At 42.3% G+C, this 14,948-nt stretch overlaps 1 protein-coding gene across 1 annotated transcript in view; it reads right to left on the minus strand.

Annotated features, from left to right (window-relative positions):
• Positions 1–5,888: 5,888 nt before the first annotated feature.
• The window catches only part of odad2 (outer dynein arm docking complex subunit 2), a 38,489-nt gene continuing 29,429 nt past the window's right edge, over positions 5,889–14,948 (minus strand). The window contains exons 19-21 of the mRNA XM_044340146.1: positions 12,467–12,655; positions 11,977–12,198; positions 5,889–6,238 (exon numbers count right to left, since the gene is read on the minus strand). Of these exons, the coding sequence (XP_044196081.1) occupies positions 6,122–6,238; positions 11,977–12,198; positions 12,467–12,655 (528 nt within the window). The 3' untranslated portion in view covers positions 5,889–6,121. The remainder of the gene's footprint in view (positions 6,239–11,976; positions 12,199–12,466; positions 12,656–14,948) is intronic.

Here is a 14,948-nt window from a genome sequence, read left to right on the forward strand (position 1 = left end):
GAAGTCACTGGGATTGCTCCTTGAAATTACAGTGAGGAATAATTGCAACTTGGAACACCCAACTCCTTTAACCCTCCCATCACTGTTGTCTGTCTAAATATGGCTTTCCAAGAATACACAAATGGCTACTAAATAGGCACATACTACTTCACAGGGAGGAGATGCCAGTTTAGTATCCAGTGTACATGAACGTGATGGATACATCTGTCAAATAACATGCTTTCTTTGTAAACCGGACCCTCTGATTTTCTTGCATTGTCGATCCAAGTTGAATTAAGTCAGACAAAGCGTGCTTTTTGCGCACCTAAGCCTTGCCAAAACTACTCACTCATGTTAGAATAACAAAGAGGCATATTTGACTTGGTCATTTATAATGCCAGTGTGAAAACCTCAGTGAAGTGTTTCAGTTATTTGTGTGTCATCGCCTCTATAACTCTGGTAGTACTATCTTTGGTTGTTGAGTCTCCAGGTATTTTTCTTTATGAGCCAACAGTTGCAAAGCTCTGAAATATTTGGGAGTGCTTGGGCAAACTGACAGACAGCAGTGAGCTAGACTGGAACAGGGGGTTATTTATGCATCGCGCAGAGGGAAAGGACAGAATTAGAGCGGGACAAAAAAAAAAAAACCCTGACTTGAGAGAGAATGCCACATAAAAACAATACAACACCGCACCAGAACAGAAAAAAATGCACATTTGAACAACTGCCTAATTGACCACTTTGACAAATATCACTCTTAATTCTGAAGAAACTCAAGCCGGCAGCGTCTACTACAGTTTTGTACTTTGTGCTCATGTCTCAAAGCGCGTAATCAGTTACAGATTTAAATAGGATGTTCTATAATGCCTTGCTGATGATTTGTTGATATGCTATTCCCCTCAGTTGCATGTCTTCCCCTCAGGTCCAGGGTTGTGATAGCTTGATGAAAAGATCCTGATGAAAACTCTGGGATAATATAATTTTTGGTAGGGTGCCATACGGAGCTCTCAGGTTGGTTCATGATCCAGTGGGGGAAACCTGGCTGGGCTTATGGTTCACAGCTGTGCTGCTTGGAGCATGTACCAATTCATCACTGTCTTCTGTGTGAGGAACTTGGCATTTTTGAGCATCTTTACTAGACATTATCCTTTGTCTGCAAATGGATATAACTGCCTGTTGGCTATCAGTATCATCTCCTTTCCAGTTTGGTGTAACTGCAAGAAGGTCCAGAAAGGCTTTAGGTCACGTAAAAAACTTCTGTGAACACAAAGATGAAAAACTCACTGAACATCATGTCACATTATGAAGAATGCCGTAGAGTGAGGGAGACAGTAAATCAGCATGTGAAGAAATACGGAGACTGCAAACGTGTTGTTCCTTTAAAAAGATGCAGTTACCTTTTGAAGCCAATCAGTGCAATTTTTTAAAGCTAGAGTCATACCTTCCAAGTTTCATCAAATCAGAGCAGTGTCTAAGATTTCACAATTTCCTCAATTTCAAGGTCAGGTACAGAAAAAAAAGCTATGATCTGTTAATGCGGATGACAGGCATATCCTAAACTCCAGGCCCCCCCTTCTTCTACTTTACACTGACTACAACAGACAGACAACAGATCCGGTGAGTAAAGAATGTTTCATTACAAATGCTTAGATGTTGAGTGCAGTAACAGCTTGAGATGTGCCAGGATGACTAATTTCCTCATAGTGTCTCTCTGGCTCTCTGAAATGAGTATAACATTGATTCAGAGAGAGTTATTATTGTGTGCTAATGCGGATAACAGCAAATACATTTATTGAGCACAGAAGGGATTTGTGTTCCCTCAAATTAAATTATTCTTTGTGTCATTCTAATTTAGCAAAAAAATCTTTTTCTCTCTCAAAAGTGAGACACAAATATAATATGATAACCTTCGAGTGTGGCCATAAATATTTTTGCCTTCAAATATAGTCTGACGACACTGCGTATGAAGTAGTTTGTTTGAAGCATACTGACACCTTAAGCTTCCTCCCAAAATAGTCAAATGCTTGCAATTAACGTACATGACCAAAAGCCACATCTGTCAAGACCAGTGAAGGTATTATTAATATTTTTGAGATCTTTATGGAGACATTACTCTCACAGCCTTGAAATCTGACCCAGACGTTGTGGTATTTGCCCACTCGTTTCTCTGTTTATTTATTGTCATGCCAGCTTGTTATTTACACTTTATGGAAGGGAACGTCAGCATTCATTAGTGCCGTGAAAGCCCTTCTAAAATGTCCTCAAAAACCACTGAAAAATGCAAAGGGATCACGGGACAGCACTTTAACCTTTTGAAAAGTATAGAATTGTGAGATCTTGTGAGAGACTGATGGGAGGAAACGGATGCATAGAGGCAGGCCGCTGAGCAAACAGTGAGAGAGCACGACACGCAAGGCTCACACCGACAGACCTGGTGGTGTGAGCATGCTGTAATTATATAAAAGCTAATTTACAGATTGAGAACAGAAGCCGTGTTCACCCCCCGGTCCTGGGCTACCAGAGAGCACTGCTCTCTATTTGGATGGAGCTCTGAGAGGCCGTTGTGTACACGCATGTTTTTAATGGCAGCTTCGCAAGCAAACCACGCTGCTCCCGCTGCTGTGCAACAGTTTGTGATTTATATTAAAAAATGGTCCTTAGACACTGGAGGGGACCGAAAGCCACTTCTAATATCTGGAAAGAACTTTCACTGTTTATTAGTTTCTTTTATGAAATATTGCTGCAAAACGCCTGGGGAGATGTGGGATCTTTAAAAACTTCAAAAGAGCCGTTCCATTTTAAAAACAATTGAGCTAGTATCACAATACACAGCATACTCTCTGAAGGACCGTCTGACCATAAAAATAAGCGATATATATTTATTGCTCTGTCCACCCAAGTTGTGGACAGACAAATTTCATGACTGCAGAAAGGATATTTCCACACATAAGTCTTGTGTAATGTGTAATAAAGTCCTCGAGTGTGGTTGCATCCATCACCCGGGCCTATGGGAAACGTCAGAGTCTGGACAGGGTGAAGGTCAGGCCAATGTTGAGACATACTAGTTGATAAACAGGGGTGTGGCAGATGCCAAGGCCCATGTGTTACCTCAAAACAGGAGCAACAACATCAGGGATATCCCTCCACTATTTCCATCCCTTCCGTGAAGCGATGAGAAGCACGGGATGTTGAATGGTTACCAGAAAGGCCAGAGCCGGACGTAATTGCTGCCTCTGCAGAGGCGTGGAGGCATAACCTCTAATTTCCCGTGAATAATGTCCCTGTGTTGGACGGCAAGCCAAAAAAAGTGGCAGTTTCTTTTCTCAGAGGGTTTGTGGCCCAACTAATACACTCAACTGTGGCTTTATGACCAATGGGCCTGAGGGCCAGGCTCCTGAAATCAACTTACTACTTCCTCCCAGCCTCTTCCCTGTGCTCCACAAGGTTCAACATCAGGTTCAGAAAGTCAAGTGCAGCAGTGTTTCTTGTCAACAAGTATTTAAAAATTGCAAATCAAGGTTCATCAAGGTCTGAAGTCACACAACAGGAAGCAGATGAAGAGACTGTGTCCCTCTTTTGAATGCTAAACATCTCAAATGTCCTGTCAACCCCATCAGAAACCCTGTCCTGTGTATACACTGTATGGCCAAGAAGCAGAGAACTGTTCTTCAAACATGGCTTAAAGCATTGACATTTTGGACAATATGCCTATAAGCTTTCTGGCAGAGAGTTAGATGAAAAGGAATGCCACCACTCCTATGTCTGTCTAATGAATGTATGGCAACAGCCAGCAGGATGTTAGCTTAGCTTAGCACAAAAACTGGAAACTGGGGAAACAGCTAGCCTGGCTTTTTTCATAGGTAACAAAATCTGCACCTCTAAAGCTCACAAATTAACATGTTATATCTCATTTCTTCACTCCTGCCAGGAAATACATGACCACATGACCTCCCATTAAACAGTGAATTCTTGTACAGATTAAACACTTGAAATATAACATGTTAATTAGTGAGCCTCAAAGGTGCTGGTTGGTGGATTCTGTTCCCTTTGGAAAGAGCCATGCTAGCTGTTTCCCCCTGTTTCTGGTGTTTACGCTAAGCTAAGCTAAGCTAACCATCTGCAGGCTACATATTGCTAATCATATGATTGTCTGCAAAAAACTAAGGCTAAAAATGGAGTGGCACATCTTGTAAATTCTTCAACATCCGAAGTTTGTCAAATAATAAAAAGAACTAAAATATAAGTATAAATACAAGGGTATGAAAGAATGAGAATGAAAAAAGGAAATGCTGATCCACAAAAGAAAATTATATGTTTCCAACTTTGTTTGCTGAAGTGACGAGATGCTTTTCATTTAAACATTTCTTCAGAATTGGTTTTGACATCGGGCATGTTGCAGAGGCCATAAAGTTTGCTGTGTGGAATTAAAGGGCCATTAATCATTGTAAATTTATTTGCCTTGAATGTTTTGGATGCAGTGGCTTCCTTCAGCTTCTAGTTTTGCTTTTTGGAGGAAGTTGCTTCTTCACTCATCCACTCTCCACCATCCGTGCTCTTCCAGTGAACCCTGCTAACAGCTGGTAGTGTTTAAACTTCAAAGAGTGATGAAGATTTTCAACCACATATTTTCAATGTTTTGCTAATTTTCTATTTTAGCACGTGGCTGATATTAATGATGAAAGTCCCATGAGATTTTGTGGCAGCCTCTGGGGTTGAGTGCTGAGCATCTAAGCTAACTGGGACCAGGACAGCGAGATCAGAGAGACAGAGAAGCTGACAGACATGCGAGAGGGTGGCGGCGGCCAAAGCCAACAGTCTTTTACTGAAATCTGCGGTGCAAAAGACTGTCGAGGCTGACACGGCCTGTTTACAATAAACAAGAACAAAAGACAGACAGATCAGATGAGTTCAGATCAGCTGCAGAGAGCAGCATTCACACACCATAACCACAGCAGTGTCCAATATAAATTCACACAGTATAGAAAAATACAGAGGACATGTAAGTGCATATGAAAATAACCTTTAAACATGATATTCAGCAACAAAAACAATGAGTACGTTTTGGAAATAAACTGAGCAATTTGCTGTATTTTCCCAAAAATCGTTCATTAGATTGTTTTATAGTTGACTGACTAAAAGCCATGCAACTATTTTGGTAAAGAGATTGGCCAAATATCTACAACATTTTTGTTTTTACTGACAAAAATAATGAGCTTGTTTATAAGATATATTTTATTATTTATAATAAAAGCCTCTACAAAATGTGAAATTACTGTAAGTAAACTGTGAGTAATGTGGAAAATTATGATTCAAATTCATTCTTGTACATAATATTTGTGGTGGAGACAAGACACACTATTGTACCCCTAATTATTAAAGACATTTCTTATCCACTAATGCTAACGTGGCATGAATTTATGTGTTTATATTACTGTGTGGTATTTATAGAGAATATTTGTGTAGACTCCCTGTATTCCACACTGGTGCAATATAACCAACAGTGAGTTATTCTGTTTATCCAAATGTCTCATTGCAGGTTGTGAGTTTGGATATGTTACAAATATTCATATACAGCAAGTAAAATTGTATACAAATCATATAAATGAAAGTTTGAGGGACTCAAGCAGATGTGGGTCATGTTTAGATATCGTGGTCTCATGTGGGTTACTTATGGAATGTTACTGCATTTTACTTACCAAAGAACGTACAGTGTAGGGTAACTGGCGTACGAACATACAAGACAAAGACACATTTATTTTTAACATCACTTCTTAACATCAACTTTCAAGTAGAGGAGCAGAGTGCTTCATAAAATGTTTGAATGAACCTCTGATGAGGTAAGTGATATGAAGGCAGAGCTCGAGAGGAAAGAACAGAAGCAAAGTGGCAAATAAACACACATTCATCAATCCAGATAAAACATTTTATTTCAAACCTTTCTCAGATAATTTGATACAATATACCTGAAACACTTGTGGTTCTTATATTTGTGACACAATAACATTTTATTTGAAACCCTTTTCAAACACATTTGAAACTCTGAGTTCATGTGCAACAGGACATGCTGCCAATGCTAATGTAAATATCTGCTACAGCTGGCCTATCAGTACTGCCAAGAGTACTTCCAGGGTGCTATTGATTATCAATAAAATAATCTGGCCTTCCTATTGGCCTGGGCGAGAAGTCGGATGTTGCGCACGCAGCCAGCAGCGGCTTCCTGGAGCATCTCGTCATCAGAGCCCATGATGTGGATCAGGGGCTGCAGGAGTACACAGGACAGAGGTTACAGTATGCAGCAGGAACAGATTCCCAAATAACCATTACTTTAGAGGAGTGGACTAACACACCTTTGGAAAAACACATGTGCACATGTTGCCATGTCAGCAGCAGTCGCTGCACGCAGCCACCAACAAGAGCTGCAAAGATATACAGTGACAGTGCGGCGACAGTCTCAGGCCACACTGGCACGTGTCCCTGTGTGTGTGTCTGTGCGTATGCGTGTATTCTGTGTGTCCCACTTTACCCGTCCAAACCATGCCTCAGCAAAGGGGTTACAGCTGCGAGCACACATGCTTCTGTAAGTTTGCTCAGATGAAAGTCATGCAGGGCAGGCTCGACATTAAAAACCTGAGCATGAACCACACCACTCGACAGCCTTTCCGCTGCTCCAAAGGTCAGATTATATCCGACTATTAGTGGCTTGTGTAATGGATCTCGTTAGGTCTTATTGCAGAACAAGGTTTTGCGCTCTCCAGAAATCCCGAGCTTTGGAAGTTTATGTTTTGGTTACATAAAATTGAACATCTAAAAGATTTTTTTACGTTCAAAGAGTTTTATATTATGTAGGAATAAGCAAAAAGAAACACAGTGAATATATGGACTACCACTGAGTGGCATATGTTTTTTTTGGGGGGTGAGCTTTTTTTTTCCTATTTTATCTTGAGCAAAATCACTACATTATGTTTGTGGGCGGCTGCGAGGCCGAATCAAAATAAAAGTAAATGTAAGCATAAATACTCTGGTGCAATGGATGAATCTAAATTTGTTCAATGTGTGCTCCTTCGTAAAATCACAATGGTGTGCCATTGAGGTTTCCTAAGCCACATTTGCAATTATTTCGGATAGTCTTGTTTACATCGATAATGAACCAACGGCAACATTACATCCCCCAACGAAGCACTTAAGGACTCCCTAGTTCTAAACACAATGAAGTCTTGATAAATACAGTAACTGCTGAGATGTCTGAGGCACTTTGAAGCCCCATATATCAAGAGCTCGTTCTGAACTGGAAGAAAAAGGATTTTGAAAAAGATTCCTTTAATGAAGAATGTGCTGCAGCAGACTTACAAGTGGTGTTTGAACGCCATCCAGATCGTTTCCCTAGTAATAGCGCAGCAATGTAACATCCTAGTTGATCCTATGAGCGACGCACAAGACAATACCGACACTGTCACTGTCAAAAGGAAATGAACCAAGAACTATGCTTCTTTAAAACTTACATCCAGCCCCTGCATTAGATTTATTTTAGCCAGCAGAGTGATTCTAAAAGCCTCTGGCTAATCTCCATTTTCTCAATTTCTGTCACCCTTCGTGTCCCTCTTATTCAAAACTCTCCCATCCTGTTCAGCACTGGCTCCACATATCAGCATAGGAAATGATGGCATTCCTTCGTCTGTGTCAAACTAATGAAACGACAGTCCTCCGATTCATCCACTGCACCATCTTTTCTATGAATAATCATCTATGAATAACCATTTGTCCATCTTCCACATGAAACAGCTGATCAGTGCTCCAGGCAAAACCTGAGTTGTGTTCATAATACATGTCAGAGCAGAGCTGAGGTTGACCCTGACCCCTCTCCATGTTACATGCAAACTTTAAACGCCCCTCCGCACACTTGTGTGGTTAGCAAACAGCCAAAGAAGCGGAGAGAAGACATTCCCAGGATTTTCTGTGCAAAGATAAACAGTGAAAGGAGAACAGATGACAAATTGGGTGAGCCAGCTTGTGTGTATGAACTTGAAAGGGCTGTGAATGTAAAATGTACAGTAAGTCTAGCTAAAAAGAAAATAATATCTTCCCTCCAGATTATAACTACTGCATTTTGTGGAAAAAGGCATGCAGCAGTCCAAAGTGTCAGCTCTTCTCAATGCACCAGTGTCGAGGAGTATATGAAACATTTGCCCTCGGGTTTTATATGATTTTTAAATAGCATTCAAAACACCTCCGAGAGCAAACTTACATCCACAGGCTCCAGAAAACATGCAGCTCACTAAACAAGTCTCTTTTGTGAAAAGAGAGGATGCCTGAGAAGTGCCAGAGGCAGCGTTTTTGCCAACCTCATAGCATGTTATTCAGACGTCGCCAAATCAGGTCTCCCGAAGCGCACAGCTAGGCTAAGATAAGCGTGTCTCTCTTTGCTGCCTTTTTTTCTAGCTTGCTTTTTCCCTCCCAGCTGGGATCTCTGAGAATATAATACACCACTTGTTAGATATTCCCTGACTGTGGCAACATGAACACTTGCCCCACGTTTGAAAAGTGAATCGTGAGTTTTTGAGGTTTTTGCACTTCAGAGAACTCCAGTGAGTCCTGACCTCCAAGAAGGGAGCCAGGGAACACGCTCCCCCCTGGCTGAGGAGGGAGAGGGGGAGGAGCAGGCGTGCAGTCTGGGAGGGCTACGCATATTGTTGCATGTGCACACACACACACATCCTATCGCACATGGAGGCGTCATGGTGTTAAGTGCGCTCGGGTTGGACCGCGTCTCCCTGCAGGAGTTCAGGTTTAAATTCCCCTGCGCCGGGTCTGACAGTCATTATAGCTCCATCAGCTCCCAGCGTTCCCATGTTTCAGGCTCCGCTGTGTAGGCAAACAGCACAAACAGACAGCAGTGTTTAGCTGGGCCGAGGGGAAGTTGGTGAGGGAAGTCAAGGTAAACAACATTCCCTGCAGCCTCCAGTGAGCCAGAGACTGTTAAGCTGCCTTCTCTGTGTCTCTAAAGAGGAAGAGGAAAAGCAGGGAGGGCAGCTTTCAAAATCAATGAATTAAAGGGGAAAGTTTCAGTCTGAGCCCTAAGCCTGTTCAACCTGAGGAGTACGGCTTCGCGTTTCTGGTCCAGGGCATGAGGGAGCGAGGCTTAAGTCAAAGGCTCTAAAACATTACACTCCATAGATCTTGAAAACATGGTAGTCATAACAGAGCAGGCAGCACAGCGCCTGTATCATCTGCTCACCGCACCCACGACCTGAAATCATGTCACACACAAACCAAGAGGAAACTGTAGAAGTAAACCCGTGATGCTCTGCTTAGTTTTTATTCCCTCCCTTACATTTGGAGTAATTTTTGCCCCCCACAGTCTCACTGCACACTCTCACTCCAGAAGTCTGAGCGTGTTAGAGAGAAAAAATTAAAACAAACACAAACCGTGCTGGGGCAAAAGTGTGTGCATGGCAACAAAAGTGCAAACGTTTTTCTCATTTAGATTAGTAAAAGCCTAAAATACATACCAGGACCTGGCAAAAGCTTCGCTCTGGAATACCTTCAGTTGAAAATTACCAATAATTACCATCCGCATTTTGTAATTTTCATCAATTTACTTCACAAAGCTTTTCTTATGAAAGAGCCTCTTTAATACAAATAGCTGGCTGAAGCTGTCTACGAGGATTTATGGTTTCAGCAAACAATCCCCAGCCTTTTTGGAAGCAATGTAAAGCGTAGGGGAAGGCATGTTGATTTTGTACATGACACAAAATGAAGCACATCCGTATAAAACTGCGAGATACCATGAGTAGATGTCAAATCAAACGGTCTAGGCGATTCATCTCTCGGGCTAAAAATCTCTTTCCTCTGGTATGCGTTTCCTCTATTCTAGAACAAGGTATGATCTTAGAGGCCGACAGATTCCAAAGAAAATATGTTGACGGGAAATCTAGGCAACTAAATAATAGAGACAAAAAGAATGTATGAATGACAGAAAGTTGTGTCCAAAACATGATATCAAAGCGATTTATTTACAGACTCACGGCATTGAAACTAAATAATTGAAAGGACAAAATTTAAAGGCTTTGGAAAGAGTAAAACAAAAACACTAAAACTAGTCACTAATGTATTTTCCAGTGTGAAATACTTTCTTTTCGATGCTTAATTTCCCCTGAATCTCAAGGTGCTGGGCCAATCACCATTAAGTGTGCTAGAGAGGAAAGTTACTTTCTAAACCAACTTTGGAGTAAGAGAGACCTTCGCTCATTCGAAATCGTATACTATACGTGGGTGAACATGTTTTGAGAGCTTCTCAACGGCACAGAAAAGCTCGCTTTGAAATATGGCTGCAATAATACAAGAGGCGGTCCAGAACTTTACACAGGGCCATAAATTAGACACAAAGCCCTGTATCAATCGTCGATAAACCCTCTCCGACCCATTCAGAACTATTGGATATATTGTTTTAACACTTTCTCTCAACAGGCTGCCTGTATGTCATAAAGAATGTATTACAGTACACTGAAATGTGGAGATTGACAAGCTCTCATACTGTAATGTTTCCTCAGGGTCAGGCAGGTAAGTATCAGCCTCTTGCCCAGACTGGCTGAGACTGAAGCCAGACTGAACAATGAGGCTGCCTGTGTTGTGTTTCCATGTCTGAGATTAAGAACAAATGCAACGCTGGTGCAGTTACGTGGCCTTTGGTAATTAAGCTCTTTAAAAATCCAAAAATACATTATGGAGTAGTGTTGCAACTCTTAAGTGGTACATTAATAAGGGCAAACACAGAGACAGATTAAAAAGGGTGGTATGTCTTGCATTTGCACACACACGCCCATATGCACACACAAACTCACACTAGAATTTCAAATATAGACACACACACACACACTGAAGGTTTGTCCAGTTTTTGTCGTGGCTCAAACTACAAAAAGCATTCAGCTTAACGACTTTTGCAAATTGGACATAACTCTTTCGGAACACCCAATGTTCAGTCCAGCTACCAATTATGGGTAGTGTTGAACCACATACACTGTAACAGCAGATCAAGCTAAAGTACACCATTTAATGAACATGGGAAAAAAATATCTGGCTGCAATGGCATAACCACTTCATAATTTATATCGCAGTTGTTATTTAGAGGGGAAAAAAAGAATTTAGACTCACTGTGGCCATGAAAAGATTTCTCATGTGAAAGTCTTTCTATGTGAAACATGATTGAATTAGAAAAGGAGATAGCAATGTTTTCCTAAATGGTGAAATATGGGTATATGATCATCTGTGACAAGACATCAATTACAGCATAATCTTAACATAAAATCTCTACATCACTGTCAGAGACAAACATAAACACTCTCTGGAACTGAGTATGGAAACAGTCCAACGGGCTCAAATGTTAGACAAAACAATGCTTGTTCCTTTCTGTAAGAGCGCTACGCAACACTGCCATGATGAAGAAAACTGGCGGATGTAGACAAAGGAAAAAAAAACTTGTCCATAAAAAAACATCGTTCTCTTTTAGCCCTGAACAGCTTTGACCCCACTCCTTGGCCTGAACCATATCGCTGCTGCATTCTACCCTGATGTCCAGGAACAGTCCTTAGCAACAGTTACCCCCAGCTACAGCCCTTTGACTTGTGCTGTAATGGCATCTAGGGTCTACCGGAGAAATGGCACTTCGCACACAGTGAGCTGTTTGCTTTTCTGAATTCCCATGACGGCTAGAAAGTGGAGTCATGTTTCCGCCGTCGAATAAAACCCACTTTGTTTCTGCTCCATCGGTCAAAGGCTCTGAAAATAGTCACAGCTTTTCAAAGTTTATTACTCAGTGTTTTTCACACATCGCAAAAACAAGGGTGGTGGGAGGCCAAAGCATATTTTCCTCAATGTAATTATACCAGATTTAGTCTAAAAAGCATCAAATAAGCTAAAAAAAATAACTACTTTGTAAATTATCTACAAAAAAAGCAATAGCAAGAAGTTAGAAATTCAGCTTCAACAGCACTACAAACTGACCTTGACCACTCCTTTCTCGTGCATGGTGATGCAATTGTTTGGGTCCTTGGACAGCTGGTACAGAGCCATGGCTGTGCTCTGGTGGACTGCATTGTCTTTGGACTTGAGGTAGCGCACTAGGGGGGCCACGGCCCCAGCCTCCCCAAAGGACGCCCTGTTGCTACCCCACATGCAGCAGTGGCCAATGGCCTGAGCCAGGTGGCAACGGAGCCTGTCATCAGTCTGTGTAGAGGAGAACAGACAGGATGCTATTGGACCCCAGTGACCGGTCTTTACAATGTAGAAAACAACAAGCTCAGCAACAGCTCTGCAAGAGACTCTTGGCTATTTCTACCAATGTTCTTCTCATTAGCTGAATTCATGCTGCAATGATTACAAGAAGGGCAACTAAAATCCATTGTAAAGACAGTTATTTGTATATTGACAGTAAGTACAGTGTTGTTTAATAGTAAAACCTTGTTGTTTGTCTCCAGCAGTGAGGTGTACTTACTGTGTTAGTCAACTTGGCCAGCAATGGGACGACTCCGTGATCAGTGAGGACTGCCAGATTCTCCTTGTCTTTGGCTATTTTGGCGATGGCGGCACAAATGCTTGCCAGCACCTCGTTGTTTGTTGACTTCAGTAAATTAACAATCAGTTCCAATCCGCCGACGAGAGAGCGCACCATTTCCCCTGCATCCTAAAGTCAAAGAGTCTGTTATTAGCTCGTGCTCTCGCTCTGTGGAATGGAGCAAGGAGGATGATGAAGATTGTGAGGAAAAACGAGAGGCAGGCAGGGGCATATTTAGCAGACAAAACAAAGGGCACTAAATAAGCACAAATAAAGTATTTATCTTTAGCACAGGCAACAAGCTAAATCCCATTAGTGCAAACCAAGCAGTAGAATGATCTTTATCTGTCTATAAAAGTTGCTTTCAAAAGTAAAAACACCCTCTCCTACTACGGAACTGTCTGGGTGAACAAGCAATAAGTTTGACATCTTCGTCAACCTCTACGGCTCTCACCCTAACTTGTCATGATGAGGACGAAACATGGAATTTAGAGCTTAGAGGTGACATTTAAAGCTTTAGCCTCAGGCTGACACACAGTGTAGACTCAAAGCTTCATGGTTTGAGTTCATGGCACCAGCGGGCACCACAGGACTCTCAGCCACTTATGGAGCCATGCCTACCAAGCCAAGATGCTGGTAGGGAGTGCTGAGGGAACCACAGCGGAAGAGCTGGCAGAGACACTGGCTTCAGTATGGCTTGGCAAATCAGGCCGCTGTTTAAAATCACAACTCACCGTATCGCCAGCCACGGAAGAATACATCAAGGTGGCCGCGTCTGTAATGTTCAGTGCTTTGAAAATAGAACAGAAATTCCCCCCAAAAGCATACAATTATGAATGACTGGATGCAAATCACAAAGCACGCTTAATTTGAGTCCATTTCAACATCAATCTAAATGTCCAGAGGTGATGTATGGCACAGTACTGTGGAGTGCAGTAATCACATAATTTAATATGTACACTGTATAGTTGTTCTTCCCTCTATAAATTAAGGCAAATTTATCTAATTCAGCACTGACAAAAAGCAGTAGCTCATGTACCATTTTAGTGTGCAGCTACTATGGGGGAGCTGGATGTACTGTTGTGTTCTCCTCTCTAACAGAGAGCTCACAGCTGAGTTCTGGCCAGGGTGCAGTGTATGGGCCCTGTGATGCTGTGCCAGAGGATGAGCCATGTGTGCAGTGAAGGGCAGGGCAGGGAGAGGGGGGGTGGGGGCGCCGGGACCAGGAGCTGACCCCCCCACCACACACAGGAAGCTCTTCCTCAGGAATACTGATGACGGCTGGCCGGGAGTCCCTGCGACAGAGGAAGCTCTCTCAAGCCACCAGCTGCGATAGACTAGCCAGAATCTCTTTCATGGCCTGGACGGGCCCCCAGATCTGAAAACCGCAGCATTATGAGGCTGCACACGGAAAGGCCTTTCTCGCTATCCTCTCTCTCTCTCTCCCCTCCTCTTACCCAGGATGAAATGAAATAGAAAACACATTATCTGCTGTGCGTGATCTCAAGCTGAGGGGAGACAGCCAAGCTCAGAATGGCAGAAGCACGCCCTGACCCCTTCTCTGAAGCAATCAGGCTTCTATAACATACATGGTTACTATGTAAAGGAAAAATAAATCAAGCATCCAAATGTTCCTCTGTGTCCAGACAGATTAATGATACACCCCATTACGTGTGACCGAGAGGGTTCCACTTCCTTGATTGAAGAAAAAAGATAATTGAATGATTCACTATTAAGCCTTTATAGTACTTGTATGATACTAAGTGTATTAAAGATGTGGACCTGTGGGCATGGAGTACAGCGTTTTTGTGTCTGTGGGGCAGCAGTGTGGAGCATCCAGCAGATGCATTTATACCACGGCTCTCTCATAAATCCGCTATGGAACTGCTAACTCAAACCACATGGTGTTTTTATCTAAATAACGACTGCACTGAAGCAGCTGTATCAGGTTCCTCAACTCGATGGGCAAAGAGCACTATTTAGCTCTTGTCATTGCCCCCGTCTCAGAAAAATCACCCAAAAAGCATGTTCATGAATTTCCCTCAAAATTGGCACTCTGACGTCCAGACAAACATTGTCAAACTTTGTTAGCCCTCAATAGTAGGTCCGCCGTCCCCCTTCTCCCTCCATATGGTTGCCATGCATCATTTTCGCTACACTTGTAGGCCAGAGAAATTCCAGCCAGCAAAAAAAGAAAAGGGCTTCACCCCCAAGACACCTGCCTGGGCCCAATATATCTGTTTAAGCTTAACCAGATTGTCTCACTGACAAGCTGTTTACCTTAATCACAGCGATAATCTAATAGAACGAAATTACGTTTGTATTTGGAAACGATACAAGTACTCAGGGGATGAAAGACCTGCTGATGTGTAACTGAAATTAGAGTTGATTGACAACATTGCTGTGTAATGCCGGGCTAACG

This window comes from Thunnus albacares, chromosome 21 (assembly GCF_914725855.1).
Source record: "Thunnus albacares chromosome 21, fThuAlb1.1, whole genome shotgun sequence".
Classification (NCBI taxonomy): Eukaryota; Metazoa; Chordata; class Actinopteri; order Scombriformes; family Scombridae; genus Thunnus; species Thunnus albacares.